Source organism: Sylvia atricapilla, chromosome 4 (genome assembly GCF_009819655.1).
Source record: "Sylvia atricapilla isolate bSylAtr1 chromosome 4, bSylAtr1.pri, whole genome shotgun sequence".
Taxonomy (NCBI): domain Eukaryota; kingdom Metazoa; phylum Chordata; class Aves; order Passeriformes; family Sylviidae; genus Sylvia; species Sylvia atricapilla.
The window spans coordinates 3,948,878-3,972,007 of NC_089143.1; the positions used below are offsets into that span (position 1 = coordinate 3,948,878).

General features: G+C 34.5%; 1 protein-coding gene across 2 annotated transcripts in view; it reads right to left on the reverse strand.

Annotated features, from left to right (window-relative positions):
- TUSC3 (tumor suppressor candidate 3) overlaps window positions 1-23,130 on the reverse strand; it is a 109,817-nt gene that overhangs the window by 53,308 nt on the left and 33,379 nt on the right. For both annotated transcript variants that reach the window (XM_066316774.1, XM_066316775.1), the window contains exons 2-5: window positions 16,122-16,291; window positions 8,244-8,361; window positions 5,636-5,776; window positions 4,931-5,071 (exon numbers count right to left, since the gene is read on the reverse strand). In XM_066316774.1, the coding sequence (XP_066172871.1) occupies window positions 4,931-5,071; window positions 5,636-5,776; window positions 8,244-8,361; window positions 16,122-16,291 (570 nt within the window). The remainder of the gene's footprint in view (window positions 1-4,930; window positions 5,072-5,635; window positions 5,777-8,243; window positions 8,362-16,121; window positions 16,292-23,130) is intronic.

A 23,130-nucleotide genomic window follows, 5' to 3' on the forward strand; every position in this document is an offset into this window, starting at 1 on the left:
TAAATTACTGTTTGGAATTTATATTCTCTAGGGCCAAATCTGCTTCCCTATGGAAAGCTCAAAAAGACTCCACATAATTTTATATATAGTCATATATTTTATAAATGATAAATCCCCCAAATTACTGAAGATGTTTAATGCTTTAAATATCAGAATGTGTGACAGTATAATACCTAACAAAAAAGTACCTAGGAGACACAATAGTGGGGAGAAGAAAGTGTCAAGTATAAGCATAATGAAAAGCAAGGACTCAACAATATGGTTATTTAATCTGAAGGCATCTTTCATATTCTTTCAGTTCAGATTGTTAGTGACCAAAAAAACCTGATTTGGTCTACCACACACTAGATCTGCTATGATTTCCTTCAATCATGTTCCTTTTTATAGTGTTTTTCAAAACTACTTTTTCAGCAGACAAAATACATTTTCCAGGTTCTCCCTTGTCTTTTTCCGATCTTCATCTATTTTAAGTATCCTAGGAACAGAGCATTTTCACCATACTCCTTATGCAAGAATTTAGTATGCTACATATAATGCTTCACATTAAAGCTCATTTTGCTGTGCTCTATATTCTCCAATTACAACCATCTGTGTGAAAAAACCAACCCTGGAAACTACAGGCTTCTACTGTTTGTAAAATGTGCACCATTATTTGTAGAACAGATGCATGCATCTATAATTCATGCTGATACACACTGCTTAACATTACAAATGGCATAGTTTCTGTAGGTTCCCATACTTCGGGATCAAAAAGTTTCCAAACTAACCATTACTGTGAGCTGATTTTTCCCAGTTAGAAACTTTGCCAAATTAATTCCTACAAATGATCAACCTGTTAATGAGTTCATATTTACTCTCATATGCAGAAAAACGGAACCTTTCTGCAGTTTTCTTGGATCTTGTCAAAGTTCAAAGGATGAAAAGGAGTAAAGGAGAAGATTCAAGTTGAGCACTTATCCCTGATCACAATGCCTTTTTCCCATAGCAGAGTCCTGTATTTCAGCAGTTCTACTGAAAGGAATATGACAGACACACCTTTCATCCATCTGCTCCTTGCTTTCTCCTTTTCAGACTCCAAGCACAGCACTAACTGCTGCATGCCACCTGATTTATCAATGGAGCTCAGAGGTTTTTTCAGGGTTGGAGCTATTTTAAGAGATTCCAGACTTAGGTTATTACTTAACTTATTCTGCATCTAAGTGATAAAGATACTAGCTAGATACTAGATACTCTAAAGAGAGCAGAGTATTTGGCTCTGTAGCCAAATACTGGTATATTATTGGCTAGTGTAGTAGAAAGGAAGAGAACAGTGATTTGCTACAACATAGTCTGGTTCAAGACCAAATGCCCACAGGACTTGTTCAGTGGCAATTCACCTCTATTACCAGACCCAGGTGAGTTCACTCTATGTAGGTGGATCTGCTGCAGGACCTTGTTAACAAATTAGGAGTGATGCTTCCTTGATGGCTTCAACCCTTAGTTTCACTAAGGTGAGACTTCTTTAAGCTCACCTGTGGTGCAACTGTGCATAAATCACAAGGTTTCTAAGAACAGGTACAAGATAAATTAAGCACCAAGAGTCCCAGCAGAACACTGAATTGTGAGCAAGACACAACTTCACAGGCACATAAGCAGAATTTCTCAAAGGTTCTTGGTCTTGCAAACTTTGCCAAGAATTTATTTGGGTTTAATACATCCCCTTCTCAAAGGTCTAAGTTTTATTTAGCACTGTCTACTAGTTCATTAAACTAAACTGCCAGACTTAAAGAGTCATTTCATATACATTTTGAAGAGAAGCTTCCCATATTCCTATACCTTCCTATACAAAGGCAATAATTACATTTCAAGTTCAGACCCAAGAACATGGAAAACACTTTGTAAGAAAAATAATGAAATTGCAGATGCATTTACGAATTTAGTTGAATTCTAGCATAGGTTAAATAAAAAGTGGACACATGACAGCTAGTCCTACACTTTATTTCTATATTATTTGGTATGTGTAAATTCTAACCAGTTCAGAATTATTATTTTAAAGAAATGTAATCCTTTCTTAAACTGCTAAACTAAAGCAATTTAGCCTTGCTTTTGCACTCAGTGAAGGCTCTCATGATATGAGATCTTTACTCCATCTCTAAACCCATCAGTTATCAGACTCTCCAATAAGAGATATACAATTAAAGAACAGAGTACAACACAGAAGCAAAGAAAGCGGATTTTTGTATCTTTAAATGTGCATCTCTAAAACCTCTAACTACAGGAAGAAAAAGAAATTACCAACCAAAATTTATCGACGCTCTTTTGAGATGCCTACCTAGTCACACAGAGAAATCTTCATTTTTCTGTCTATCTTCAAATAAAGCACATTAATTTTTTTATCCTCGTTTCCAGAAAGGGTTGAAAAAGTCATTAGTAGCCATATGATCCTCTAAGGTTTTGGACCAAAACCTACTGATGAATGCACTGTGTGGTGTGAGCACTGGGGAGTGTTTTTGCACAGAACACATTTCTCACACCCATTAACTGTTATGAGAACAGTAAACACACACATTTGGTCTCCTCATTCAAGTGACCTGTCATATTTTGCCCAATAGAGTTAAGGCAGCTGCCTTCTAATCTCAGCACAGATTTTGTCTTCCCTGATTCCACAGGTATACAGGCAAATCTGAAATATAGACATAAAGTAAAACTGAAAAACACATGCAAAAAACAACAGCCTGGTAAGGAAGACACTGTCAAAAGACAGTCTAGCCAACAGAACAGAAACTCTCAGCACACCTACAGCTGTCTAAAATGAAGCAATTCCTTATGTAAGCTGTTAGAACCTTGCCTAGTTTATACCATTTGACCTTTTCTTCTCTCTGCTTAAGAAATGAAGAGTCCTGGAGAGTCTGAATTGCTTCTTGTTATTGGCATAAAAGGACAGGAGTCTGCAAATATTTAAGGATAGAAGTCCTTTGTCATCTTTGTGTCGGCATGTCACAGGGCAAAATATCCACAGATGAACAGCTGAATTTGAATAAAAACCCAAGATAATCTAGGGGATAAATTTTGCATGTGATTTCCAAAGACGTCTTTTGGGATATTCTGTACTGGGACTCAGTCATCCTGGTTTGCCATCCTAAAAGACTTCTGGGCAATGCTGCAAGTGAAAATGCCTAAGGCATACAAGATACTACCAGAGCTGAAGTGCTTCAGTGAGAGGATGAAACCACAAATATTGCTGTTGTGCAATCTAATGCTGAGGGCAAAGCCAATTCATTGGTCTTGTGTGGGCTGGCATTGGAATCCACACGTGAGATGAAACCTGTGGTCTTGCTTCTGCAAGTCTATCAAAATAATTAGATGCATCATTAAAAATTGCATTCCTAAATATTCTTCTAGAACACTACTGGAAATATTGTCTATAAGACACAATGTTTTTATATCAGTGGAGTTATCAAATTAACATTTCTGGGATCATCTGTCAAAACAGCACAGACTCTTCATGCTGAAAATTTTCTTTTAATTTCTAGCAACAATCATTCAATCAGGCAGAGTGATGCCATCCATTTTTCACTCAAATAAAAAGTATCCAACTTTTTTCCTTTTTTGTAAGATTCGGGAATATAAAAACTGTTCAAAGCAAACTGAGACGCTCTAAAAAAACAAACAAAAAAGAAAACAAGAGAGTAATCTGCAATGATACAGTTTTCAGTCACTGAATGCCACAATCTCTATAAAAACGTTTCAGTTGAAATTAAAAAATAATATTTACAGTATGTTTAATAAATACTAGCTACCTACTACACCCAAAAAGCATTTAAACCCCAAACCTACAACTTTTAGAAAAGTGCTTTTGTGCTTTCTCAGCTCAATACCATCTGAAAAAACAACTGCCAATAAAAGAAACAAAATAATTGTCAATACTCCTGTTGAAAACGTGGGCTTTCTGAAGCTTCTATTTTATTATTATCCTAGTGCTGAAACCCATGCTCCTGATGCCATGTCCCTGAAAATTAAGTGGTTGATGCTGCTCCTCAGATTTTTCTTCTCTGGTCAGTCACAATGGTGTCAGAAAAATGAGTGTTGTTGATACACTATAACAACATCCACCACCTCTGAATACTGTTTCCAGTTTGAAATTGAGACAGCTGACTAAGTCACACATCCCACGTTTTTCATCAGTCTACTCAGTTATTTGAAAATCACCAGGTAAATAAACACACTGCAATACACTATACACTATCAGGCCAATTAAAGCTGCAGTCATTATTTAAGGTTTTGAGGATTTAATTGACTAATATTTCAAACAGACTTGGCTAGACCTAGTCTTTCCTCAGAGCTAACACTAAGATCATCCTATTCTTATTTAGGGTAACAGTAGAACGTTAAGGTCAGTACTACTGAAACCAGTTTTGGAAACAATTCCCTCTTTTCATTTGTTGCTCAGATCTTTTATCACTGTCTTAAAAAACATATAAGCCTTTGGTTTTTTTTCTCAACCTTTCAGTACTCTAAAATGGTATAGTCTATTACTCTAAAATGATATAGTTCATCACTCTAAAGCAATAGAGACATCAATATCTATGCTAAACCAATTGATCAGCATTTTGGATTTTATCAAAAAAAGGCAAGTTGAGCCACAGCTGTAAACATCAGTAACAATTATTGGAAATAGTTTCATATTAAAGTTCAAATACAAAACTGCAGCTATCAGATAATTTGCTCATTTTCAACGAGTCACTCATAGTAACTGATAATAATTCTCATGAGAATTAGACCCAAAATCTGAATTATGAATCTTTCTCTGACAGTATCACACTGAACAATGGACTAATGCGATGGTTTTTAATTTACCATGCAAATAATGAAATATTTAATATTTAATTTACCATGTAAATAATGAAATATGCTAAGAGAAGAAATTAATTAGTAAGGAAAATCTGCCTACCAGAGCTGCCATGGCCCAGCCAGTTTTGTTGTAGATGAACTCTAGATTGTTTCTTCGTAGATATAACAAGCCACCAACAAGAGACACCAAAAGAGCCAGTGCAATTGTACCAGAATAGTTAGGAGGCCTGAACACTCTGATCTGGAAGGAAAAATGCAAATAGAGATTGTAATAAATGCTTACATACAGATCATCTTCCATATAAACATAATGGAGCACCTGAAATCTGGTTTCAGAGTCATCAAGACTACTCCCTAAATGTACTTTAATAAGAAAAAGTAGTACTTATTTAAATAAGTACTTTCTTTTGGAAAAAGTTTGCATTTAATTTTGAACTGTGCAACTCTGAAACATTATTTCTTCAACAGATTTTGCCTGTTGTGTCTGAACCAAATGCAGCTACCTTCAAAACCAAGTGTTTTGTACACAGTTTTGTAAAGCACATTTCATTTGTTAACAACTAATTATTACTGCTTGTTTTTATGCAGAATTAGTCTACATAAAATTTACCAAAGCAAGAATGGCATATAATCTGAAGACTACAGAAGTTCTTACAAGTACCAAAAATGTTATTTTTTTAAAATGTATTGTAGAACCCTCAACTGACAAAAAAACTTACTATGGAAAGATGGAATTTATCATCAACCTGTCTCAAACCACAAAGATACATTTACCTTCAACTTCTGAAAATGTTGAAAGACTTACATGAACATCTGTTCTGTCAGCTATCCATTTAGCTAGCTGTTCAGCAGCAAACCCGATTCTCTGCAGGTCAAATGTGTCAGCTCTCTTGGGTTTACCCTTGGGAGGAAAATGCATGAAAGTCGGAGCAGAGTTCATATTCAGCTACAAAACCAGGAAAAAACAGCAGGAAAAAAATTAGTAACTCTTTCCTCTAAATGTAATACCACAATATCCTCAATGACACAAATCTAATTAGCATAAAAATATCACTTGCCTCCATACATTACATGTTTTGAAACATCCTCATATACAGTCCTCCAAAAAGAAAGCTCAGAATATTCCTTCCACTAGACTCTTCAGGATGTTTTATTATTTAGAATGTTTCACCCACAAACTTTTCTATATAAGAGTATCTTATGCTTTAAAATTCTCTCACACTTTCCAGATACCCTGTAACCAACCAATGTATTAAAGAATATTAAGTTATAATTCTAAGGGAACAAAGTAGCTTGATATTGTTTGGCTACTAGAGACTAACCACTAGTGACTAGGCTTTTTTTAATATAAAAAAAGACTGGATAACTAGCTTTAACTACAGAACTTGCCCTAGAAATTACTGTTAATTCATGTGTTGATGACACTGGAACTATCCACAGTATATTAAAAAAATCCTCAAAAGTGATAAACAAATCTACACATACATTTGCTACTCAAAATTTTGACTTCAGCTTTGCAATGTAGTAGAGGAAAATGTAATTTCACTATATGAAATTCCTCTGTATTCAGGTCATCTCAGAAATCATGCAATAAAGCACTTGAAAAAATGAAAATGAACATTAAAAAATCAGGGATAAAACTTAAAGGTGATGCAATACGGAGCTCTTTAAATAAAAAAGTCAGCTTGTTTAGTTCCTGAAAAATGGATTTCACACATTAGCAAAACTTTATACTGAATCAATTTCTATTGAATTTATCAAAAGAAATTACCAACTATTAAAATATTTTCCATCTAAGAAAAAAAAAAAAAAAAGTCCTCTTCTTTTCTGAAATTATTTGGAAACAAAAAATATTCCAAGAAAGGCTAAAATATTCCATGTTGTGAAATAGATAAATAAAATATAAGATAGAGAAACATTCAAACATTGTATAGGGTTTGGAGCCAGCTGATCTGGAATTGCTTTATCATTTCTCTGTAAACATGGCAAAAGCTGCAAAAACCAAAATCATGTTACTTTTTGGGGTGTTTTTTTGTTATGGTATCAGTATTACATGACAGAAATGTAAAGTCAGAACTGCATTTCCCTCAAATCTACCTTAAAACAGTCATTAGTATAACTTATTCTTGAAACTCTGCCTCAAAAAAACCCCTTACATCTTTATGCTTAACTTTGTCTAAATGTAAACATGAATTTAAATGCATACCATTTGAAATAAACTGAATTTGTGCCCTGTTACATAAGGAATAAATTGAACTGGCCTCTTCTACCATGTGTTGATTGGCTGAAGGCAAGATCAAACAAAATATTTGATATTATTATAACCATGCACGCTACAACATATATAAAGTTCTATAGTCTATATAGTCTATAAGTTATAAAGCCTTTAATGTTTATAGCAAAAAAAATCTTTAATTTTAAAGCAAAATCTTAAGATACTAATAAACATTTTTTACACAATGCATTCTAATATTTCAACTTGAAGTAAATATTTCAAACTATTTATTAAAGACACTATTTCAACTTTTTAAAGTAAGTATTTTAAAATGACATATTAATCTTTTCCCCTGAACATTTTTAAGTCATACACTTCACCAAAAGGTATTTAAAATATACAAATAATTTCAAAGTTTTTCACTCCTAATCTGCATTTTTAACTTCAATCAATGGATAAATATCAAAGATCAGTATTTACTATTCATTTTCAAGGGATGCCTTTTTTTCTTGACTTCTTAATTTCAGAGCAGACCTTAAACTATTCTCCAACTTTCACTCTTCATAGCCAACAGATAAAATGTAAAACAGCCTCTTCTGTTTTCCCTGAAGAACTTCAAGACTAAGTATTACTGAAGCTCAAGAATATTGTATTACATTAAAGGACTTAAAAGGCTATTTTACTAAAGAGTTTTTTTTTTTCTCCTAAAGAGAAAATCAAGGAAATCTTTAAATGAAAATGTTATTTATAATGTATTAATTCTAAAAAATAGACTAAACAATTGCTTAGAAAATAAGTTGCATATATATATATATATATATATATAATGCAATCTATAAACTTTATTATAAACTACACTGGAAAAATACTAGAAGGGGTTATTAGTAGATATAGTAAAGTGATATAGTTCATCACTCTAAAGCAATACACACATCTATGCTAAACCAATTAATCAGCATTTTGATCAGCATTTATTAAATACACTATTTCGACTTTTTAAAGTAAGTTTTTTTAATAGGACATATTAATCTTTTGTCTTCACTGATGTCACAGAAACTGCTGTGGTTTTAACCAGGAGGAAATTGCATACAAAACAAGGGTTCACACCTACATACAGAAAATAATTTATCTTGTATTATTTTACAAATTGACCTGTAGCTCTAAAAATTAAAAATGCTTTAGAGTATTCAACATTTACCTGCTGAAAAACATCTGCTCCTTCATCATAATCCACTATTGTGAAAAACAGTTTGTTTGAAAAAGCAGAAGAATAGCGCCATGAATTAGCCAGCACTTGATATTCCTCATTGGCTTGCCTGTTAAGGAAAAGAAACAAATGTATGTCCATATGCCATTCACTTGCCAAAAATATCCTATAATCAGCTGCCATGGTTAGATGAATTACATTTGCTCATGTATAGTAACATTCTCAACATCTACACTATCAATTAAAAAGTTTCAGCTCCTTAGGCAACTTTTTGCTTCAGACTTGTCATCTCCACAATTAGAAATGTGTTAAGTTAAACTACACAAGAGAAATCCCAAGATGATATTAAGAAAAAGTAATGTTTTCCGTATTTAAAAGTCTCAGTAAATAGGACTGGTCTGAGTGGCAAGTATCAAATAAATCTGCTAAAAGATTCATGCAAGGATATGCTTATGTGACTCTCAAGTGTGCTATCAGGATATATTTGCTAGAAATTTGCTAGAAAAAGGAATTTTGAAACTAAAATTCCTTTTTAGTTTCACACAACTGTGAAATCTATAATCCTAAAATAGCAGAGCCATAGGAGAGCTGAAGAAACTGCTAAGCACTAGGGAATTGATCCTGACAGAATAAAAAGCAGGCTTATAAGCAGCATAATAAACTCTACATTATTTCTCTAGATGTTGTTTTAAATGTGGGACTTTTGTACCGCATATAATCTTCTCTATCAGCCCTACAAGGTGATTTGCTACTAAATACCCTCCTAAATAAAATAAAAAAAACCAAATAAAACCCAACCAACAAACCCACCAAGAAAACCAAAGAGAACACAAATCAAAACAAACATCTTTGCCTAGACTTCGCTACGAAGAAGGCAAAAGACAAAGGGAATTCCAGGAGAATAATACTAGCAGAAACATCCTCTAAACACACAGTGCCATAAAACCTCAGGTTATTCCACAGGATAAATCTATACCAACAAAAATTTAGGAAAAAAAAAACCCAAAACTGAAATGAAGGAATGCTTGCAGTACTTCCTGATATAGACAGACTCCTTTACTCATTTCCATCTTACTGTTTAATCACATCCACTGTAGAGTCCAAACCAGGGTTTTACCGCTTGACAACTCATCTTTGCATATGGTAAGATACAGAAGTAGTATAAATAAATGTGTTCTGCAGCTTTTTTCAAAACAGTGTTTCCAGAAAAGCAGTTCTATGTGTTTCATGGTGCAGAACTATTAAAAAGTTGTAAATGCAAAAATCTGTTTGCTGCAAGAGAAACTCTGCACTAAACACACATGAGAGAAAAGAAGGGGAAGAGAACTACAGGGTCACAGATATCATAACACTGTCCCCATTTCTCCGTAACTGAGATCAAGCTTAGGCATGAAATATATTACATACAAACATCAGCACACTTGTGTAGTACTAAGAAATCTACTATACACGAAAAAAAAATCATAAAACACCAAGAGTTAAAATGAAAATGGATGATATCTTAGTTCTGCAAAGAATTAAATAACATGAAGCACAGTAAAACTCAACTTTCACCCTTATTACCTGACTTGGTAAAATTTGCTTCTTAACACCTTTACTCAATGGGCAGTTTACAATTAAAGAAAAGCAATCTAGTCATTAGATTGGTTACTTCTAGTAACAGATATTATCACTAAGTAGACAAACATGTTCATTGTCATCCTGAAGAGGGCAGTCAGACAACATCAAAGACTGCTGCAAAATCTTAGGCAATATCTGTAGTGCACTCCTCTGTTAAACCTACTGTATTTAGGCTGAGCCATTTTTTACTGTAAGAACAAGATGAAAATCAGTTTATCTTGATGCCACAATCCCTCTTTATCTACCTTTCACTTGTGATGAAACTGTATTTCTGGGAAATTCAGATACTCCACTTAGAGCTCCACTATTTGAGAGGACTCTTGCTCCCATTGATCTCCATGTATTTTGCATCTTTAAACTATTTTGAATTAATGGATAACATTTAAAGCACTATTTTGCTTTTTTAATTTTTTTTTTTGTAACAGACTCAAAAGACAATTTCATCTTCACACTGAAAATAGCAAACTATTCTATGATGCATCTTCACAGAAGCTCTTGAAGGGTGTGAAGAGTGAAAGGAGGAGCAGCAGGAATACAAAGTTAAAAGTATTACCACATACAGAACTGAAGATCATCCTACACACTACTGTATCATTTCCAATGGATAAATTTCTGAGAGAAAAACATTAGTGAGTTTTTGTAGGACTGGTTCATTCCCTTCCAGACACAATAACAGTAAAAAGCATAAGTGCTTGACTGAAAAAAATCCTATCTTCAATTATCAACTTGACAATATCAACTGTCAAGTTTTTTTCCCTACCTATCTCTAGAATTCCTTCATACCCATTCTATCAGCTGGTTACTAGGAAGTAATGTTAATTACAAAAAATTACTAGAATAATTATGTGAAAATCTATAAAGGCATAAAAGCAAAGAACTACTTTTAGTCTGAACTCAACAGATTATAATGCTAGCACTGCTCATTTGCTTGACAGGAGTTTTTTTGATAGATGGAGAAAATTTGAATGTTATTGCTGCTATAGCAATGCTGTTTAGAATTTCATCATAATAACAACACAGGAGCTAGCAACAGCAATATTGACCAGCTGCCAGAAAATACTGGCCAGATCAAAAGGGAATGCTCCTATTAGATTTATTCAGAAAATTCAATATACTGGAAAGTAAGCTGCTAAGCAAATGCTCTACAGAAATTCTTCCATTACTCAAGAGGTGCTCATGAAATCTTGAAAGTTTTATTTAAAAAGATTAATTATGTGTGTGTCTATAGCAGTTAATCAGATTTGTATAACTTGAGCTATATTTAATGAGATTAATTTTATTCTATTGGTCTGACATTATAGTACAGTAAACACAAAATGAATATTAGGAGAAGAATAAAAGTGTGTGGAATTATTTGAGAAAGAAAGCAATAAAGCATTATTTTCTGGCACACTATGTACAATACTTAAAAATGTACAGTTGGTGCAGAATGTACTACCAAGTTACTTACACATTCTTATCCATCTGTTTAAAGTAAACTGTGATCAGTGCTGCAATTTACTTGCAATCCAACTTTTGGCTTTTATCTGGAATGGTGTTCCCCAAAACTAAAGGAACAATGGGCTCAGTGCATATTTTGAAGAAATTTGTGTCAAGAAGACAATAAATTCAGTATGCTTATTTGATATTGTTTAGGATGACTCAATGTCTTGATGAAAAGCACTGAAAATTCTACAAATACGTCCAGAAAATTCACTAAACATGGAGAGTATAAACATTCACTGAAAACCACACAGGTTTTTCAATCTAGGTATCTATAAAAGGGGAAAGCCAGCTAAAATCCAGGGTATTCTATTTACACCATTCAATGAAATTTTCAGTATTCTGCAGCTGAAAAGAAGCTATGAGGTACTCTTTTGTAGAAGTTGCAAAGTAAAAGAATAAAAAAAAAGTGATCTCAGGAAGAATAAGGTGTCCCTTATAATCCAAGTATAAAATTACTGCCACGTTAAGCAGGACTCATCAATACTTCTACCAATGTCCTAAAGTGCACAGGAAAAGCAATTGTAAAACTTTCAACAGCTCATTCCAAATTTCCTATTCCTCCATTGAACAAAAGTTCAAACAGTAATTCCCTCTTACTACATTTAAGAGACCTGTCAACAATTTTCCCACTATCTGCTCTTTATCAGCCAGCAAAAAACTGAAAGACATTGGATCCTGTTTCTTTTTTCTTGACTGTCACAATTCTCTTTGCTGTTGACTGACTTGCACCAGCTACTTGAAAACATCTCTCTTCTGAGATTTATTTTAAGCAGAGAAACCAACAAAATTTGTCCTTTTTCAGAATTAAAAAACCTCCTCTTGGAGGTCTCATTGATAGGGTGGATGTTAATAAAAGTATATTATCTTATAACAAACTAGTGGCACAGGTCAAAGTGTAGAGCCTACCCACTGAAATTCAGCATCTTTAGCCTCTGACAGTGCTCTCATCTTTTCAAGGGACACTAAGAAAAAGAACAACACAAAATATGCATCTTTTGTTGATGGGCTCCAGCTACTGGGGAAAAGCTCAATGACCAGTCTCATCCCTCTGGCCCAGGTATCCCTTTCTAAATGAAAATAACCCAGCAATGAATTTGAAAAATAAACCAGACGAAAAATGTGAACTTTCTGGTAACAGTCAGAACTCCTCTTGTATGCACCTGGATTCAAAGCAGAGATGGTTGCTTCTGCCAGTCAGGTAAGAGAAGCAGAGATTAGTCAGCAAACTAAAAGACTTCATATAATGTGTTTATGCAGTGGTCAGATGGAACAGCAACAAACAAAAAAGAAGTTAAATATAACAATGGAAGATGAAGAAGAGCAGTCAGCATCAGCAGGCTTGAGCTAAAATCAAAATACTAATAATTTGCAGCTGAAAATCTAAATACTAATAATCAAGTGAGGCAGGAGAGTCACTGAATTCTGGCTGGTAAAAAGGTGCTGATCACTTTGGAAAAATGTAGTGGTAATAAAATAAGGGAACACATTGTGAGATGCAAGAAGAGGAAAGGCACAAAAGCTGGCAGCAAATTTTCAGCCAAAAAATGCATTCTAGTCCAGTAGTTACCATTTGCCTGTGTGCAATACAAAGTAGAAGCTGAGAAACAGTCCCTTCATCTTTGTGATGATATTCTTATTGGAGTGAACGTGCTTTTTTCTCCTTCTTACATACATAAGTCATTTTTTCAGTAGCCTGACTGATCTGGGCAGCAGAGATAAACTATCTAGTGGAGTAAAGACCTAAGGACAAAGGGAAAATGAAGCTAGTCTTACATTCCGAGGAGTCACTATTTAAAGTGAGATTATTTCTGACTGCTCATCCAAACTGATTCATCATCACAGTGCATCCAAAGGCCTTTTAGTATCTGCTCCCAATGTGCTGTTGAAGAATATATACACCAAAGAACAGCAGTAACACGTAAATCAATTAAAACTAAGTTTAATTTCCTGGAACCAGAACGGTTTAATCAAACACATTTCCAAACATGCATGGAAAAAACCCCATCCTAAGCCATTAGAAACACATTCCACCCCCATTCGAAAGCACATTGAATATCTAATCAGTTATTCTTACCTCATTTTCCAACACCAGCTATGTCATTGAACTTAAATAACTGGGACAACAGGAAAACTGATATTTATGCTACCACTAACACAGTTGTGAAGGCATCAGATGGCTTTTAATACTCTTTTAGATCAGAAAATTGGAACTTTTGTCAACAAAGCTAGATGAAAGAGTTTTACTCCAAATTCTGCTTTAAAATAAAGACAAAATTTCTTTGGAAAAAAACTCTAGAAGCATGACTAGAGGCTCTATTAATATGTGTACATAGCTGCTGGTTTTCAGAAGCTTCATGTGCTAGAACAAGATTGATTCACACAAGATCAACTGAAAGGATACTTTTTACATACAAAAGCTTTATCTAAATATCTAGTGTCTCAAAGACTCCTTTGTATGCAGCATTTTAACACTAAGTTGAAATGTTTTCCATATCCTTTCACAAATCACATGATTGGTGTGACTGATGTAACATCCTCCACGATGCACAGAGAAAATCCTTAAATTGTCTGAGACAAATTTGGTCATCTTTTTGCATATATCATAGAAAGATAAAATTTAGAAGTGTCAAATGTAGACACCAAAAGAAAAAAAAACTTTTCAAAACTCTTTTTTTATAGTAGTCTTGTGGTAGATAAACCAACCACACTCAACTTATACAGGGAAAAAAGTTCTCATTCTTGTGACAAACTTACTCAAAGATTTCAGACTAGGTGCTTTTTCATATCTGTAATATGACATTGTGCGGTTTTTTTTCTATGCAATTATTCCAAAAATATTTTGACAAGTAGCAGTAAACTTAAATCTTGGACAAGAGCATCTTCACACAACATTACAGATTAAGTTAAAAAAAATCTATTTTTCCCTTAGGCAAGGTGGCTAGTGGATAGCTAGCAATCAAGTAATGCATGTGCTTCAGTTCTATATATCCTTTCAGTGCTCCTGTCCATTAATTAGCCATTGATTTGAAAATGTCAATTTTCCTGATAATGGTTTTATGTGCAGTTTGATCAACCTCATTAAATTCCTTTTATTTCACAAGAACAAGTGGATCGCAACTTCACATTTATTTAAACAAACCCAGCTGAAAGTAGTATGCTGATTTTTCCTTCATTTTATGCCTAAAGATTTTCAGTTGCTTCTGTACAAGATACCTAGTCTGGTCTTTCCTAAGATGACGTTTATAAGCTCTTTCTCACTACAGTAAACAATATACAGTTGCAAGAAAAATTAACTTCCTTAATAACAGCAATATTTATGTTGTTTAACACACCCTACAAAAGACCTGTACATAGAACTGGGAAAGAATGTGCCATGGTCATTATAAATACAATGACCCTTATAAAGCTGAACTTGGTGCACCTCCTGGAGCTTATTATAATTTCTTACAAATGTATCATACTGAATTTAATTTTATTTACCCACTGGGTAAATAAAGAATGATATAAAACAATATGGTAAACTTTCAACTCCTGTGTCATCTCCTGAAGTTGAACATCCTGAAGTTTCTCTATGGCAACATAGAGAAGAAATAACAGTGAAGAAAGTGCTGAACTAAAAATTCATTTCACTTAAGATTGTTGGACAACTTCTGTACCCAATCCTCCAGCTTCACAGTTCATATACAGAGGGTGAAGTGGAAAGACAATAATTTATATACTCTCCCTCAAAACTGACCAACTGAGTTCAATGACAGAAAATTAACATACAAAAAACAAAAACCTAATAAAAACCATGTAGAACTACAGATACCCAAATTAAAGTTTCAGTTGTAAATTTCACATTCCAACACATCAGAAATCTAACATGCTGCTACATTTACCGACTTTGTATATAGTTTAAATTAGTGTACCTAAAAACAAGAAACAGTTTTACTTCATATACAGCCTATACTTTTCATAGTCTTACAAAATATTTTGCTGCCTATTTAAATAGTGTTTAGAGCTCCCTACTCAATAATCCCATTTATTGCTAAACACAGTAATTTTTAATGCATATTCTGGCTGAAGAAGGTTTTATTAGCACAGTTTCTGATTTAGTGAGGTAATTAAGTGCATGACTACCTTTCAGTGCCTTGGCCCTGTTTCCCTATCATTAGTCATTTTTGGATTAACTTATTGCACTAGGAACTTGCAGAGAGAGATCATGAACTTAGAAGCCTACCAGAGGCACTCTAATACATATTCAGAATGGAGCTACCAGAACACATCAAATTGCTGTGACAGACAGCATTCCACAATACCTATGACCTCATGGAAAAATGTGTTTGCATATAAGAACTGTCCAAAGCTGTGAAATCAGAGAGTAAGTCACATCTGCATGAGCACCTTGGGCATCTCTTAACCGAAGAAATCAGTGAAGTGTCATATTATTAAACGGCAACGAATCACTTTTGTCACAAAATGTCGTCGGAAAGATCATGGTTTACTGATAATAAGGCTGACTTCTTGAAGAGAAAGTCTTCCTCAGTTCTGTACATTTTACCCAACTGTAATTTAACAAAAAGAAAAAACCCCAAACCTGGAAGAACTCTAAAATGTGACATTTAGATTACAAGTGATTGAAAAGATAACAAGCACACGAGCCTGGTGACTAGTCTATCCCAAGCAAAGAACAACCCTACTTGGCATACTGCACACTGATTCCAAAGCTCACTTGCCACGGGAGTTGAGGAAGATGAGAAAGGTCACTAAGGGATGAATTACCTGCAGACAGAGCACTGTCGCTGTGGCTGCAGAGCAGTGAACATCACCATCACCGAGTAGTTACGAGGAGGAGCCTTCACAAATCTTCGGAATTTGTCTCCGTTCATGCGGATGACCGAACGCCTCGAGCTCCACTCCATCAGCTGCTCCACTTTCTCAGCCAAAAGGTTCTGCAATTCAGGACAAGCATGAGGAATGGTTAAGATTAAAATTGAAGTGCTTTGTACCTATATTCTGCTTTTGTACCCTCCAAACTCCTCTGGACTCAAGATGGATATTATATAGAGCTCTATGTAGCAGAGTTTAGTTTATAGCATAATTTAGTCTTTCATGTAGTCAATGAGGTTTAAAGTATTTAAAAGAATAACTCAATGTGCTCTTAAACAGAAAGAATACAGAAAGTAAAATCAAACAGATTGCTACCAAAGGCAAAGAAGTAGAGTAAGGATCACTGCCTAAATAAAAATTACCAGTTAAGCAATCACTTAACTTCCACTTAGAACTGAAGTTTTAGAAAATTCAGCCTTAAGTTGTATTTATTCTATTTAGTAAAAAACCACAGCAGGATATTGTCAGTCGCTTGAGTATAAAGATGAAAGAAAAATCTACCTACAGAGAGAGAAAAATAGTTACTATGTTTAGAATTTCTTACAAATGTATCATACTGAATTTAAATTCATGCAAGTTTTGTATTTTGCTACAGACAGGTCTGCACACCCAAATAAACTCATCTAGGTACATTCCATTATGAGACCAACATTTTAAGCTGATCTCAAGACTGAGAAGCACAAGATGTTTTGATTGAACTACCATTGCATAAGAAAAAAATCTACTTGTGAATTGTCTTTTGCTTGAAAGCATTCCATCACATGAATGATTTAAAAGCAAGCTATGAGACATACCAAAAGACAGCCCTCTTTATCTAACTATTCCTATGAAAATCTATTTAGGGTGAGGGTTTTTTTGTTAGTTTTGGGTGTGTTTTGGTTTTTTTGTTTTGTTTTAATCAAGAAAGCCTTTTTCCACACATACTCAGCAGAAAGTGTTTAGTTTCCTAAGTTACCTAGGTTCAGCAGGGTTGTACTGACCATGCTCTAGGTGGATTGCTGCACACAGTGTACCAGGATTAACGCGTCTATCCTGGATTAAGTCTTCACCTCCCTGCTCATTGGCCCTGTGGAAGGTGCCTATTTCAAATAAAAACTAAAAAAAGAGTGGAGTAAACTGGAATATAACAACTCAGAAGCTGAGTGCTGAGAGAAAGTGAGAAGGACAGAGAAAGGAGCAGAGAGACAGGAACAGAAAGTGAGGAAGGCACACCAAAGAAAGAGGAAATTAACTTCAGGAAACTTGATGATGCAAGATCTCTGTTAAAATACATATAAATTGGTGAAAGGGTTTTCAAACTGATCAGGCTCCACTGTGGAGGGGTAGAACAAACTAGCTTAAAAACCATATTGAAACAGGGACAAACTAGCTTAAAAAACATATTGGAACAGGGACACTGTCTGAAAAGAGAGCAGAATGACAGGCAAGGCAAGGATAAAAGCCAAACACTGTGCAAGAACAACTGAGCAAGGAGACAAGGTGCCTTTTCTAAGAGTTTTTTTAAAAAAATGAATTAACTAGAAAAATCAGGTCATCTAGTAACATTTTGACAAATCAGTAATGCTCTGAATGAAAGCAGATATATGATGGGAAGGAAGGGCAGAACTGCAAGGATAAAGAAAAATTCTATTTTGCCTGTCAGAACTTCTACCTTCAAAATTCTCAGAGCCCCTTAGGGGCTTGTACCCCTCAGGCACAGGTCATCAGAAGGCTTGAGTCCAGAGGAAACTTTGTTGAGTGTGGATCATGAACAGTTCTGAAATACCTGCATTAACTTGACCCAATTAAAAAAAAATCCTGTATGTTTTTGTTCCTGTTTTCAGAATTTAGCTGGTATTTGTAATCATGAATGTGAAGGAGAGGTTACAATTCTGTTTATCATGAGAATATCAAGGATTCAATTAAAACTATATTTTTTCTTCTTCTAAAAGACATACGCTTTTGGTGGTTTTGCTTCAAGAAGATATTATGTAAGTTCTTTTCTTTAAAAGGAATCATAAAGCAAATTACATAAAAATGAAGCCCACACATTTGTAAGATTTCCTTTAATTAGCAGTGCCAGGATTAAATCTTTGTTCATTTCAAAAGATTCACTTGTTTTGCATCAGGCATTCCAGCCAGTAATGCACAAAAAAATACAAGGAGCTAAAAAGGATCGGAACTAGTATATCCAAAAACTTTAATAATTCAAGCAAAATGATAAACCAAAGAGAACTAATAAAAAGATGTAACTTTTATACTAAAAACAGGAATGATTCATAATATCCTACTTGGTACAGAAAAACAAATACTTTTCAGAATAGGCCTTATTAAAGAAAAGAAACCCACGAAATAGCATTAAGAGTGTGAAAGCAAAAGCATGATCATGACAGAAAGAAGAAAAAACAGGAGAGGGAAAAAATCCAGCTCTGTTAGTGCTACATAATTCGCTTCTATAAAATACAATTATATGGAAGGAGCTTACCCAGACAACTCCCAACTCCAGTTTTACTTGGAAGCTAGTTGCCAATCAAAAAGTGTCTTGATTCCTTTAGATTCAGCCACTTGTACAATATTCAATATAATGTTCTCAATCACTTTTATCACTTGCTGTTTGGCTTTTCCTATATGCACAAGTAAAAAGCTAGTAACTGAACTAACTTTATATGCGCATTACACCAGGTAAAATCAAGTTAATATTTCAGGAGTGTGGTCATTAGGTACAATGTATATACTTGCTTCACTGCATTCAGAAGAAATCTATTTTTTTTTTCAAATAGAAAGTTATTAAATAGACTGCAGATAGTGGCTTGCATCATAAAACACTCTGCTATAGGCTATACTTCTCTTAGGTAACTGCATTTCAGTATCCTACCAATATTTTGTACACTTTATTTCGGAAGACTTCTTTTGGAGTAACTGAGAGAAGAAACCTTGGGACTGACAGCTCTAGAATTAAGAGTACAGTCTTTCTGACTTGTAAGTCTTTAGAAAAAGATGAAGGTCTGATATTGGTTTTGTCATTTACAAAATATTCTCACAATATATGCTCCTAAGTAAGTTAGCAACTTTTACCTCATTTTTATTTAATGATGAAACCTAAGAAATAAATCTGAGAAATAAAAGTTTGCATTTTAGCCACGCATTTGACTTTAAAGCTGACTCTTAAGGAATTATGGCACACTGCAAAATTCCAACTGTCTAATTCAGCTTTGGACCAAAAAGGCACCCACTTAACTGACACTATACTCAGGAAATTGGTCAGTGGGCAGGCAGGGGGCAGGGGAAAGTGCTTTAAGTATACTGAAGCCACTAGACTCAGTCTTAAGGATTTCATAATTCAGAATCTAATTTTAATATTTTTATAAGAAAATTTTTTTTTAAGATGAACAGAAGAAAATAGAAAAACAAACTGTTGAATAAAAGCATGAGCTCTACCTCAGTCAAAAATTTTCTCCTGTGCAAAAGAGCATTGAAAAGTGAACAACTGACAGAAAAACATGTAGAACCAAAAGAGAAATTTTTTTATTACTCTAATAAAAATAATAGACTAATATCTTAGAAAGCATTGTTAGAAAAGGCAATGGTCTATTCCAAATTGCTCTTGCTGTGAGGATACTGAAACTGAAGATGTTTTCCTTCACCCTTTACTGTCCACCTATATACTCCATACATACAACTGCCACCAGAGTGAATTCCCATTAGGATTCTAGATACCTATACAAAAATTTTATTAACTTGCCTCTTTCCACCCTCTGGGAAAAGTCTTCTGCCACAGAGAATCTGGAAGTAGGAGAGAATGGCTAAATCCAACAAAACACATCTTGTGATGACAGAGACACAACTGCTACTCAACTCCAGAAAACAAGGAACACTACCTCATTTACACTCCAGATTTCTCATTTTCTGCTCCTTTCCACAGTCTATACAGGGAAAGACCCTACATATGTTTAAAAGTATTTATTTATAAAATTCCTCAGAGTGCTTACCAGATTTACGCTGATAACTGAAGCGGTTTAAATTGAAACATTAAGGGGAAAACACCCCCAAAAAACAAACAAAAAAACCAACCCAAAGCCCTAAGTATGAGAAAGGAATTTTTTCCTGTATAAAGAAAACTCTGGGTTTGATGTTGCAAATAACTACAGAAGGATCAACAGATAAGAGTCTGTAAAAACACTGAGAACATTAAATCAATGGATGACAAAGTAGCCAAGTATCATTTACTTATTTTCTTTAGCTGATGGCCCAAGCAGACTGGAAGAATATGCATGATCTATGGTACAAACAAAACAAATGCTGATTTCTGCAAACAAACAGAACTATAACATTACTTGCTGCTCCTACACTATTTTGTAACGAGTGAAAATATATGGCACATCAACATTTTTACAAAACTAAATAAATAACCCTTAAAAAAATCTAACTGAGAAAATCCAAAATCCAGGAATTTTCTTACACAACAAGTAAAGTTGTCCATTTTTCAAAAAATGGGATTACTTCATAAAGCTACCACCTACGAAAATTGTCTTGGCTCCTGAAATAGCAACAGTCATTGGCATCTTTTCCCCATCTTTTAGGCAGATGAGCACTCCCCACTGAAATAAAAACTGCTTTGGAAAACAACTCTAAAAAACTCTTCCTTTTCCCTAAGGCTAGTAAAATATTTTTCCATTAGCAGCTGTCCCTATTACTGAGTCACGAAGAAAACAAAACAAAAGAAGTAAATTTCATCTATTATAGATCTTGGTTTCCAGTGATGTCATGAAACAACCAAGCTACCTGTCAAAAAGCAAAGTGTGACAAGTTATGAAGCTAAAGATGCTGGCAGGTCAAGCCCCTGGCATCTGCCCCTGAAGCAATTCCCCATTAGGGCTGCTTCCCAGTGATCCCCCATATCTCCTCTCTGCTTCTTAAGCCAATAGAGTTTGACATCTACAAGCTTTCCCTTTCATACTCTGTGACCAGCAGATTAGCTGCTGAAACCCAGCTTTATTTATTCACTCTCCCAAGACACAGTGCCTACAAGATAAAGCACAAACAACAAGAACCACCTCGTACGCACATATGCTGCCTCACCTGACTGTTAGTCTTGGTCACATTTTCTAAATTTCTTTTGGCCCAAAAAAGACTGTTGTGGGCAGTGGGTAGCAAATAACACAAAACAAAATGCCACACACATTTTCCTACGTGATGCTTGCTCTGTCTGTCCAGTGGATGTCCTTGATATTTTCAAGATTTCTTCTTTAGACTTCCTTTGATTTATTTTACCTTCCGTTAGAATAGCCTGACACAGGTAACTTAAGACATAAGAGGCTACTGCAAAAAAAGCAAAAAACTGTGTCCCAACAATATTACTCAGTGATTCAGTGTTCAGACTAAATGATTTCCATTTGAAGCACACCAGCTCTAACACTTTGTACCTTTCATGTTTCAGAAGAGATTTCAGGCCTTTCTGATGCCTTAGGGTCCCAAATACTGCTCAGTAGGTGAACCTGGAAAACCAAGACCTCAGCTCTAGAAAGACTGGGTCAAAAACTTCTATTAGGAAAAGTATAAATTAGCCAGGGACTCAATCTACTAACAAGGCTGAAGCATTGGTTATTACTGAGCCATTCCCCTTTCCTGATAAAAAATTCAAATTCACTCCAGCACCTCAAATTTCAGTTTCTGTAGTGAAAGAAATAAAGTAAGGAGTTTCTAGTTAATGATGTAATACTACATTTGCTACTGGAGATGACCTAACTACACATTTTTTTAAGTATTTCTGAAATGATGTTGCAAATAAAAAATAAACAAAACAAAAAGATGGCTTGACTTCCATGTTTCCTTTATGTTTATTTTACCAACACTAGCTAAGCCAGATTGAAAACCACCCTTGATGAAAATTTTGCTTTGTTCACTCAGGTGCATCAAATCCCCAAGAAATGCCAGCTCTGTACACAATTATTTCAGGACAACACTTGTAAAAAAAAAAATCAAGCAAACAAAAAGAAACCACAAAACAAGGCTGCAGAGATATTGCACGTAAAGTCTCTTATAAACCTATCTAAAGCGTGTCACTTAAATTCCAATTTATTTTAACAGTCTCCATTTTAGTCTTTAATTACACTACGAATAATAGTACAGAGAAGGTAATTACACTAATAAACAAATTTCAGCAGTATGTTGTAAGGACAGTTAACTTCTCAAAATGTGTCTGATAAACATTCACAGATATGCAATTAGTGACCCCATTAAATGGGTGGCAGAAAGATGATGGAATCAACATTCACACTGTTCTTCCAGGCATTCATTCCTCTGTTGTCCCTCTGTCACCTGATGCCTGCAGAAAAATTTCATTTATGCTTCCAACATAACAGCATCCTCAAGCTTATAAAAAATGTTTTCATCATTTGTAAAACTCAACACATAACAACAGCATATATTTAGATTATTTCATATAATATTTCCTGCACACTCAAAAGGGAGAAAACAGAAGGTTACTCTTCTGCATAAGTCGTCTAAATAATTTTTCAAATAGCTCGTGGACTTGAAAGTGCTAATTGATCTGTCTACATCTTCACTCTTCTCTCTAATATTTTCTAGGTTATTCTAAAATCTGGGGGAAAATGAAATATGTTTGGAAAAAAATTAAATACGTTTCACTTTTGTAAAAATTTATTCCTCTTCAAATTAAGGCAAGCAGCAACAGTAGCCTTATCAAAAATACTTAGTCCCTATTTTGAACTTTAAACAGCAATAGAAACCATGGGTCATGTCAAAGCTACAAACTGTAATTTCTTGATTCACAACCCTAGGCCTAATGGAGAACTCCAGGATTAACTCTCTGAATATTCCAGTGAGCAACACATGATTCTGCAGCCAAAAACTCATAAACTAATTCTTCTATTAAGAATGACTATCAGCACAGCACATATTT